This window comes from Empidonax traillii, unplaced genomic scaffold (assembly GCF_003031625.1).
Source record: "Empidonax traillii isolate 1590-97213 ecotype Southwest subspecies unplaced genomic scaffold, ASM303162v1 scaffold323:size719838, whole genome shotgun sequence".
In the NCBI taxonomy this organism is placed as follows: Eukaryota; Metazoa; Chordata; class Aves; order Passeriformes; family Tyrannidae; genus Empidonax; species Empidonax traillii.
Window position 1 is genome coordinate 4,566 of NW_020955516.1, and position 11,285 is coordinate 15,850.

Consider the following 11,285-nt stretch of genomic DNA (forward strand, 5'->3'; position numbering starts at 1 on the left):
ATGGGCAGGGGAGGAGCTGAGCCCCTTTCTCTGCCTTTTTCCGGGAGCCTCGGTGGGAAATGTTTCCAATTAAAATTCCAAAATGGCTCCTCGGCGCTGTCTGGCGGCGCGGGGGGAGGAAGAGGGCGAGGACGAGCCTTTTTCATGAATGGATGTGGCAGGAGCTGTCTGTCCTGCTCAGTGACCCCGCCACAACCGCCGAACCCGCTAACGAAGTTTCCAGGAGCCTTTTCTAATTAAACCATTTGTCAGTGTCAGATCCCGATGGCTGAGCTCCGGTTTAATATTGCCTGGAAAGGAGGTAGATCGGTGGGATTTTTGCTTCCCTACCTCTGCCTTCCTTCCCAAGCTGCTGAGCCGAGGAGCCAGAGAAAAGGACGTAGGGGCTCCTGATGTGGTTTGGGTGAAGAACAAACCTGTGACGCTGCCCTGTGGCAAAACGTGTTTGTTGTGATAAAATAGGTGCGAGGATCACTCTTTGGCAAAACTTTAGGGTCGTTTTATAATACCTGAATATGTATTATTTCATTGGGGTTTGGTGGTTGTCCTTGATTTATCTTTTCAGACACAGATACTTTTGTGCTTTCATATCTAGGTGGCATAATAGCTCTTGTCTAAACTGCCCCAGACCCATATTTTTGAGGAGCTAGACAAAGCGAGATTGTCTCTTGACACTGATTTTATTTTTGGATGTTTGTTTCTTTTGTGGTTGGGATTTGGCCCCTATTTGTCACCAGCAATATCAAACTTTGTAAGAGACACTCTTTGCTTTCTTGGGACCCGTTTGCTCAGTAGCAGTTTGCCCAGGGAAGATGAGGGAGCAGGGGAATGCCTTTCTTGGTGTGAAGCTGAAGGGATACCAACTTTTTGCTGGCAAAGACTTTCAGAGTACCATGCACATGTGTACAGGTAGAAGAATTTCCCATTCTGAAGAATAAACCATCTTTTTCTCTCTGTCTTCTTCCCTTCCCTCTCTCCTTCCCTCTTCCCAGGTGGCTTTAACAAGTTTCAGACCGAATATTCTGAGCACTGCGAGACAAACCTCGACAGCTCCTCTCCCAGCAACTCTCCCCCAGCATCAGTCCTTGGCTTGGGAGGGCTGCGGATAAGTTCCGACTGCTCGGATGGCGAATCCGACAGGGAGCCCAGCAGTGCCACGGAGTCGGACGGGAGTCCCATCCCTAACAATCAGCCTGCTTTTCCGGTCCAGATCCTACCTTACCTGTACCTGGGCTGTGCCAAAGATTCGACCAACTTGGACGTCCTGGGCAAATACGGCATTAAATACATCCTGAATGTGACTCCTAACCTGCCAAACATGTTTGAGCATGACGGGGAGTTCAAGTACAAGCAGATCCCCATCTCAGATCACTGGAGCCAGAACCTCTCGCAGTTCTTTCCCGAGGCCATTGCTTTCATTGGTAGGTAGTTGGCAAAACATCTCTTTTCACACTCACCGCTTGGGAATGTGGTGTGCCGCTTCCCAGGGCTGTTGCTCATCCCCAGCCTCACCTCCATGGGGCACGGCATTGACACCAGCACCAGCGTAGCAGCTGAGTGTCGTGCTGCCGAGGTGGCACTTCTGGTGCGTGTCACCCTGGCTGGGTTCAGGGAGCCCTCCCCTTCCCAAATTCATCCCTCTTGCAGCGCCTCAGCCGAGTTACCTGCGAGTGGTCGGACCGGCCCTGCTGCCTCTTGCCCTTGTATGGGGATTTGCACCTGAGTGAAATGGCTGAACTCAGGCACTGGGGAGCTCCTTTGCCTGCTTTGCTTGGAGGAATGAGTGTTGATGGGAGTTGCATTAATGTGACTGGTGCCAGCAATTCCTTAGCCCCAAGTGTGGTTAAAAGTGTGTGTGTGTGTTTTCCCAAGGGGATTTGCTAGTCTAGTTGGGATCCTGCTGTAAGTCACCCTAGCATAACTAACTCCTTGTATGGATACTTCTCCTAAGGTAAGTGTCAACACAATGAGTTAGTGATTATAATTGTACTGCAGAGCTCAGATAGAAAAGCTGCTCTGCAGACAGCCCCTGAGAGGGCTTTGGCTGGTGAGGGGGGGTGGTGCAGGGAGGCAGATCTCTTCTCTCAGGCTGGTCTTGACTGTGAAAATTGCTTCTTGTTCTCTGGGAAGTGTGTGTCAGGCTGATACACTACCAGCCTGACCCGTGCTGTTTGCTTGTGATGGTCATTAGTCTAGTCAGTTCTGTTTTATGGGAGTGAATGGCACAGGTAGTAATACCCCTGTTAACTCTTAAAAACCCCTTGGATTCTTATCTGATTAAAAGCGCTGGTATAGATAAAGGAGAAGGGGGACCCTTACCTTCAGACTGAAACCTGTGCAGCCTGTTTCAGTGCTGCTTTGTTGCCCCAGCTTCAGACCCCAGTGCTTGTGCTTGCTGTGCTATAAGGCCTGAAATAGGACAGAGCAGTAGTAGATTCTTGGCTGCTTTTCAGCCTTTGGAAACCCTGGTTCTCACATGCTCTCCTTTGCCCCCAGCTTCTGACCTCTAGTAACATGGTTGTGGTCAGAAGCAGCTGCTTCGGTGAGGCAACAGGGACCCGTCTGATGTCCCGTCCGCACTTCCTGCTCTGAGCGTGGTGTGAAACGTCAGGGGTGAGGTACCGAGTTCCTGCTGACATGTGGCATTTGGGATCCCTCTGCGCCAGTCAGTCCTTTCTCTTTGAGCACCGAGCTTGTGCTTTCCAGTTAATGACAGGAAATGGAGGATTACCTCACTCTAAAGCCAAACACCAAGAAATGCTGTGCAGGTCAGATGAAAGACAAAAATGTCTGGAAAAATGTTGAACAGGAGAGCTTGTGGGGAGGGCTGGGTACACTGGGGGGTGACTGCCCACCATCCTGGAAATTCTTGCCCAGTTTTGGAGGCTGGGCAGAAAAATCTGTTGTGGCTTGAGTCTGGATTTTGTTTTGCCTGCATCTTCCTTGCCCTTCCCTGCACTTGTGGTGCCAGAGTGTCTCTTACCTCTGGCTTCGCCCGAGGATCCTCTTTCTCCTGCCACCTTCTCCCTCCCCACCAAGCTCTCAGTCAAATGACTGACTTCAAATAGGGCTGCCCAGAAGTAAGCAGTGCTGGGTACTTGCGTGCATTCAGTGCTCTCAGTGGCGTGTCCCTCTTTCAGCACTAAGATGTCAATTCATAAAGGGATCACGCTGTTCCGGCAGTGTGAGAGACAATGAGTGTGTGTGTGCTTTTCAGTCGTGGCAAGGGAGGGGAAATTTCGCCGCTGTTCTCTCGCCATTTTTTGGTCCAGCCTGCATTCCTGCTTCCCGCTACCATTCATCCTGAGAGTCTCCTCCAACACAAGTGTTTGTTTGTAGTGAAGTGCATTTCTGTCGATCCTAAAGAACAGTTTCACAATAAGGGAAGTTCCTGCACTTCAGACTCTTGCTTAAATTGGCATCAACTACATTCATGTAACTTTTTAGTGGAAGGAGGACAAGAACCGCAGAAGAGAATAACAGCTCATGTGCTGCTGCACTGCAGCCTTGCCCTGAGTGCACAGCCTTCCCCAGTTAGTTGGTGTTGAGGTGGGTGTGCTGTGCCCAACTGCCAGTGTCTCCCTGGAGCTGTTGTCTCCAGCTCCATCTGCCTCCTGTGGGTCACTCCAGCTCTCTGAATAGAGGACACCAATGCTCCCTAGGCGAGGGATGTGTTGCTAGACTTGATTCATAGTTTTCAAGCAAGGGAGGTGCTTGGCCTTGTTGGGGATGTGCGGCTTTGCCATGGTAAACAATAGGTATTCCTGAGTGGGAATGTCTCGGGAGCCCTGTGGGGAGAGATGTGGGTATCAAAGGGACATGAGATGGTGTCAGTAGGAGCAGGGGATCCAGTTCTGGCAGTCATCCTGGTCCTAGGAGCTTGCAGCTGCCACCTGGCCCTGCTCCAAAGCAATGCATTTTTGGTGCAGAATAATAGACTCCCCCTTCCCCTTGTCTTGTTTCAGATGAGGCCCGTTCCAAGAAGTGTGGGATCCTTGTTCACTGCCTCGCTGGCATCAGCCGGTCCGTAACAGTCACTGTCGCCTACTTGATGCAAAAACTCAACTTATCCCTGAATGATGCCTATGACTTTGTGAAAAGGAAAAAATCCAACATATCCCCAAACTTTAACTTCATGGGCCAACTCCTGGACTTTGAGAGGACTCTGGGACTCAACAGCCCTTGTGACAACCGCTCGCCCAGTGAACAGCTCTACTTTACCACCCCCACCAACCACAACCTGTTTCAGCTGAACACCCTGGAGTCCACATGAAGAGGACACTGCCTGGTCGGGAACTCGAGCATCGAATCGCTTCTCTTGAGCATTTCAACTCTTACGAAAATATCTGTCTTGCCAGGCAGCTCTGGAAGGAGTAGCTTCTCTGGGCAGAGGTGCCTGATCGCTGCTTTAGGAAGGCTAATGCCGTTCACTAGTATCCTGATCCAAGTGGTTCCAAGAGGTAGTGTTTTTACAGGGGGTTATTTAATACGGGCGATGTTACAGCATTTTGAACGCAGCTGTCACCGGCAATAACCGCTTTCCTGGGTGCATTGGGACTGTCAGAACACGCACACGTGTGAAGAGCTACCAGGGGTTAGCTTGCTGTGGAAAACGAGGAGATTTATGCACTTGGAAAACGTGAACAAAAGGTGTTGGGCCAAGACTGTTTTACAACCCAAGTTTACTTTTTTTGATTTAAACAAACAAAAAAAGGTAGATCTTACTCGAGCTTTGGGTTCAAACTCTTTTTAAATATGTAAGTTCCTGACTGTTTGTACAGACGAGGTTGCAAAACCAGTGTTTTATTCTGTCTCTTGTTTGATCATTTATTTTTTTTTTTAATCAAATGTTTATATTGACCAAATGCATTTTGCACACTTTGTGAAGCCTTGGTATGTCCTGGCATATTACTGGGTACTCCAGAGAGAGATACATGCTGCTGCTGTTGTTGTTAGCATCTGGTAGGAAGCTTTGTTATGTGTGAAGGCCAGTTGGGCTGAAACGCAACCCCTTCACCACTCCTGCACTCACAATCACAAACTCTGCACTGATTCAGCCAAGGTGACTAAGCCGCAAGCTTTTTTTTTTTTTTTTAAATGCCACCCCTGCCAAAAAACACTGTTTGCTATTGCCAGAGGTAAAACTCTTGTAGCCTCCAGAGTTGGTAGAAGCATGTCTGAGCCCAGCTTCATTCTCTGCTGCCTGTTGACTGACTTAACGTCATCCAGCTGGCCCGAAACCATCCCAGCTTCCCGAGCACTGAAGGTAGTTGCGATGCTGGTGTTTCTTGTGCACACTCGATTCTTTCCCACGTGTGCGGGGTGGAGGGGGAACGCAGCGAGCGCCCGGAGCAGAGCCAGGATTGCGTAGCGGGACGGGACTGAATCGTCACGCACGGAGCGTGTGAGGGGCGTGAAGAGATGTGGAAGTGAGGAGGAGAGCATTGTAACAGAGAATTTATATATATATATATATATATGAATATATATATTAACTGGCAAATTCTGAGATGATTGGAGCTTTCAACAGAGGTTCTGATTTTTTTTTTTTCCTTCTTCCTCTTTCGAATAACTTTATGCCGTGCCTTCTATTCTGAGAAGACTTGTATGTATTTCTGGCTAGTGTTTGGCAAACTCCTTATACCAAGCTGGGAGGGGAGGAAGTGGTAATAATTTCTGGGAGGAGGGCAGAACGGATTTGGAGATTTCTTTATTGGCTGCAATGTAGTCCCTCCTTTCTCCCCCCTCCCTGTCCACTTTAACTCTCATGTAACTGAAAGAAAAAAAAAAAAAAAAGCCACGGATTTTTTCTAAATATCCAGTTTTTTGTACTTTTTTCAAGAAAATGAAAAAAATAATTAAAAAAATCTCCATCTGGAGGAATGTTTGACGCTGTCACATCCTGAAACTGTTCTTTTTGTTACAAGATGTTATCAGAATGTTGGAATGAGCTTCTGTTTCTTGTTTTCTGGTTGTTTTTTGTTTGTTCGTTGGGTTTTGTTTGCCACAATGTTGGAATCGTGGGTCATTGGAAGGGAGAATGGGCGTACGGTTGCGAGTGAGAAAATTGAGAATATCCTAATTGCATCTTACCTCATGGAGGAATTTATTTTTCAGGGATTTTTTGACAGTGCATCTGTATTGCATTTACAGCTAAGCTGGTTTGTAAAGGCTTCCTGTGCTGTTAGTGGTTTTTCTTCTTTAAAGGAAAAAAATAAGATGCATCTTTCTGATTAGTACAAATGAGAGCTTGTTAGTGAGGAATGGTTCTGATTTCTGAGTTATGAAGGAAAATTAGTGACCCTATATATACTGATCCAATATTGGGACTTTGTTTATATTGCAAATAAATATTATTTTTTCTTTAAAAATGATGTTTGTGTCAGATGCTTGTCTAGCCTCTGCCCATATAAGGGCACACTGCTCTTATCCGTTTTTTATGGTCAATTAGTATTCTTCTGTGACCATGAAGAGCATTTGCTGGGCAGTGTTCAAGTGGGGTGTTTGGTTTCATGCACAGCTTAATTTTTAAGACCTGTGGTAAAATGGAGAGGGGGAGGTGGGAGGGCGAGGAGAGGGATAAGGGGGTATTGGATAAACCAGAGAACAAAGAACAGCTTGAGAATGGGACTGGCTTTGACCCCAGCCATTCCTCTGTGCCAAAAATAAATAGATAAACTAAAGACACTTTTGTTTGCTGTTTAAGCGTGGCCTACAAAGGCGTGGCAAGGCCTTGCCCACAACTGTTGTGTTAGCAGACTATATTTTGGTAGGAAAGCTAGAGTTGTGGCCTTGTGGGCAGCCACCTGATGACTTTTCCTGGGTCTCCCGGAGAGCAGGAGCTCCCTCCTGCATCCCTGGGGGAAGGGGGCTGCAGTGTGGGTTGCACATGGGCTGTGCTGTCCCCCTGTGCTCCCCAGATGCTGTTTGTGGGAAATCCAGAGGGGCTGATGAGGATGTTTTAGGGTAAAATGTGGCTCTGAGTGCAGCCCAGTTGTGGCTCCCCATGACTCTGCTTGTAGCTGGGTAGGGCTGGGTTCCCCCCTACCCCAGCATTCCTTGTTTTAACCTAAATACAAGAAATTAAATGCCTTTCTATTCCATTGTTCAGTTCCTCAAAGTGAGTGTATGTGTCACCTTGTTTTTCTAATCCTGGGGCCTGAGCAAGAAAGACAGCTTAATTCCAGAAGCAGCTCAGGCTGGTGAGTGCAGAGGGGAGGTAGAGGCTGAAGCAGAAGCCAAGGGAGAGTGTGTGTGTGTGCATGAGTTTGTTTACTCCTTAACTGCATGATGGGAATCCATATATCGATTTAGAGGTCTGTTTGTGGCTAAACAAATGAAAATCTACCTGGTATGCAGGGAAAAGAAGACCTCTAGGTTTTACCTTGTAATTACATGGTAGAATACCTTTTGAGGAAGATAGGAAACCATGCTGGAGGCTGTGCACTGGAGTGCAGAATAGCTTGTCAGGTGTATGGCTATATTTGCTTCCATCTAATTTCCTCTTAGGATTTTCTGCTAAGGTGTGGAGTAGGATATTAGCAGCTAGTATTAGCTCTGTAAGCTCATTTGTGTGGTAGCTGAGTTGTGGCTGGCTGGAACAGCACAGCTGCTGTTTTGCCATGGCTTTGGAGGAAGGGCTGGTGTGCAGGCAGCTGCCAGGCTGCTCCTCTGGCAGCTCCCTGGGGTACCTGATCCTGGGAGATGCAAGTCTACTCTGAGTGTCCCAGCACTGGTGCATGCAAAAGCCCTGTTGCCAAAGGAAGGAGATGACTTGTCTGAAAATCATCCTGCCACCTGCAAGTGCTCTTTCCTCCAAGACCCAAAAGAGCCTTTTCCAAGCTTCCTGGCCTCCACAGCAGGGAGCAGCCAGCCTGGCTGGTCTTCAGCCATCAGTGTTTTACAAATGTCTTGCACTGGTGCTTCTTGGCTCAGAGGGGTTTCCTTGGAGACCTGATGTCTTGTAATTTAGTGAGGAGAAGAGAACTGACACCAGGCAAGGGGCAATGCTGGAGAAATAGTTACAGAGGGAAGAGAGAACTTGGGGTCTGTCTACACTTCCTTGCAGAGGCAGGCACGAGCACTGGCTGAGCGTAGGAGCACGGGCTGAGTGAGAAAGCTGGTTATGTTCAGAGCAGTGGAATTTGGCAAGGAGATACAGCTTCCCACACGCAGCAGGGAGAAGCTCCTCGGTTAACCCATTGATTCCAGATGAGGTGCTTGTAAGATGCTCTGTGGTGTTCTACTCTACAAAACCAGGTAATCTCCTGTTTGGGCACAGAAATCTGCTGTCCCTGGGTTTTCACTTGTGATGCCACAAGTCCTCAGGCAATACAAATGGGAATTTATCTTTTTTCCCAATGATTGACTTTGTTTTAACTCCTCATTTGAACAGTTAGAGGGACCACAGGTCCTAGGTGCTTTAAAAAAGTTTCTCCCTCCTTTTCAAGTCATGGCAAAAGCCCAAAGCTCTGAGCACAGAGATCAACTTCTGCAATTCCCCACTGGGAAGCCCAGCATCAGGAGCTCTATGAGCAGGTCATGAGCTTGGGGAAGGGGCTGTGTGGTTACTTGTAGGTTTTTTTTTTTCCCCTTGCTTATATGTCCCCTTCCCTTGGTGTGGCAGCAAACATGTTCTGAGCATGATGCAAGTCAACCTCTGCAACTCTGAACTTGTCTGCTGTTGCATCACCCAGAGACACACGTGGAAAAGCAGATGCTTCCTGCTACCATCTGAATTTGGGTGCTCACATTTCCAAGGTAACCAGGTTATTTGTGGGCTGTTTTATCCTTTATGTGAGCAAATAAGGATATTTGCAGTGTTGCAAAGGCACTCAAATAGTTCAGCTAATGAACACGGCCCTGTATTTACAGCTGACTGGCACAGGCTGTGATAGTCATGCTCTGGGGTGCCTGTAAGGAGTGTGAAAGCAGGCTTTCTTCCTGATTTTGTGCCGTTTGCTCCTGTGCCTCCTCAAATCTGTCTCTTAATTGTGGAGTGCTGGGCTGGCTAAATGTAATCTGGGATGAGAGGGAGGGTGAGGGAACGTTCAGCAGGGAGAGCAGCTCCTGGAAGTCCCACTCAGCTTCCACGTCCTGTTCCTGCGAGTTTCTTTATTCAAACAGCACAGTTGCCCTTTCTCCTGGCTTTGTGCCCTCGAAGCAGCACAGGCACAAAGGATGGGCCATGGCGAGGCCTCCCAGAGCTGCCCTGTCTGGTCTGGCACTATGGGGTCCAGGCTGCCCAATGCGGCTCGGCAGCAAACGCGCCCGTTTGGTGGGGGCCGCGCTCACCTTTGAACCAACAGTTTGTGTGGTGTCTGTGTGGGAACCGCCTTGAACTGGCGGGAAACGGTGAGGCGTCGGACCTCAGGACGGCTGTCCCCAGGGTCCTGCCTCACCACACGCTGCTCGGGGGGCACCTGAGGGGACCTCGCCTGTTGACCTGAGAGGCTCGTGGCCATCACGGCGGTACAGAGCTGCGGCTGGGTCCTGCGGAGGAGCTGGGAGGACGAACAGCCCCGTGAAGAAGGCCCCGAGCTGGCCGAACGCCTCAGCCTGTGATGGCGGCACAGCCCTCAGCAGCCGCGGTGGAGGCGGCACCCGCAGTCAGAGACTGAACTGCTTGCTGTGGAACTGTAAGTTTGTGGAGCCTGCGGGCTCCTCCCTGACACCTCCCCGCTTCCCTGCTCCGATCCTGTGTTTGGGCTGGGAGCTGGGTCAGGGCGGAAGCTGCGGTTTCAGCTCTGGTGGCTCTGTCAAGGGTTGGGGTTTAATTACAGGTTGGGAACGAATCCCATGGCAGGCACAGCCACCCGGGCTGGGTGGCCGTGGGCTGCTGGGACCCAGTCTCTGTGGGCCGTGTGGGCCCCTCAGTGCTGAGGCAGTGTGGAACCCACTCCCCTGCCTGGTGCAAGGCAAGACCACCGGTGCTTTGCAGGCCTTTCTTCCTCCCTTCCAATACTGCTCATTGCTGAAATTGCTCTTGTTCTGCATTATCCTTATTTTCTTGCCCTGGTTCCTCCACTGCCCTCTGTTTCTTCAGATAGCTGAGGTACTCCCACCTGGCAGCGGTTCCTGCGAACCTGTGGTCCTGTAGGAGAACAGAGCCCTGGCCCCATTTCTTGGAGACATTGAGACGTCGGAAATGGAGATCAGCTGTTCTGTGGGGAGATTTGGAGGGGATGATATGTGTGTTAAGTATGTACTGCCCAGTGGTACAAGTGATCCAAGAGCATGTAGGGCCTTAAGAAGTATCTGGTGAGGGACCCAAGTCTGGGGAGAAAAGGGAATCCAGACAGATTTATTTATTTTCCTACTTTCTTTCCCTGGAGAAACATCTGGCTTATGTAAAGCCATTTGCTGGGTTTCTCACCGCTTTATTTTGAAAGTCTGCATTCGGGCACTCTGCTCTTCTCATCTCCCTGCTCTTCTCATCTCCCATCACAGCCTCAAGGGCAGATTCTTCATGATTTGGAGTTTTGCTTTTATGAAGTTTACTCTTTGTTTCTGGTCTGTGTTGTCTTTTTCTTATATTTTCTTTCCTCTTCTTGTAAAGGACTGCTCTAGTTTGACTTGTGGTTTGGCCTTGTTTTCTTCTGAGAGGTGAATTGTTGTGATAAGCCCTTGCAAAAACTGGGAGGGAGCAGACTGGTGTGTTGTCAAGACCCTGGTCACTGATATGGCATTAGTGAAAGCTCCATGCCAGCAAGAAGCTGAGCTCCGAGGTTTGATTGCAGATATAACATCCTAAAAGCACAGCACTTTTTAGTATGGGAGATTTTGAGCTGAATTATGCATGAGGGAGTGCAGTTAGAGGGATAAGCACTCTACTTCCTTTTGCCAATGCAGCTCTGAATCGGACCCATCATTTTCTTGTGCATTTATCCTGGCAGTGAAGTGCTCAGTGCCTGGTGAAAGATTTACAGCTCTGCTCCAGTGGTGCAGTTTGTTTGGGCCTTACTCTAAATTTGTCACTTCCTCTCCCTGGGTAGCTGATTCCCTGTTGCTTGGAGCAGGCAGTGGTCCAGGCAGGATCATACCCCTGGGAGCCAAGCAGGATCCTCTCAGAGCTGTGCAAAACAGGATGCTGGATGTTAGTTTGAGGGGATTCAGGGTGCTGAGCCTGCAGAAAACTGCCCTCTCCTCTGACAGAACAACAGCTCTGCTGTGAGCTCTGTCTCCATGTCCTCTCTATCATTCTTCACCTTCCCTCTGCCCCTATTCCGGCAGTTGCCTTTGAGTGATCCTGTGCTGGAGGTTCAGGCAGGCTCCTGCATGTCTTG

General features: G+C 49.1%; 1 protein-coding gene across 1 annotated transcript in view; it reads left to right on the forward strand.

The window, feature by feature from the left end:
• The window catches only part of DUSP7 (dual specificity phosphatase 7), an 8,725-nt gene extending 2,351 nt beyond the window's left edge, over nt 1–6,374 (forward strand). Inside the window, exons 2-3 of the mRNA XM_027891599.1 lie at nt 993–1,421; nt 3,966–6,374. Coding sequence (XP_027747400.1) covers nt 993–1,421; nt 3,966–4,273 — 737 coding nt within the window. The 3' untranslated portion in view covers nt 4,274–6,374. The remainder of the gene's footprint in view (nt 1–992; nt 1,422–3,965) is intronic.
• Nucleotides 6,375–11,285: the final 4,911 nt, after the last annotated feature.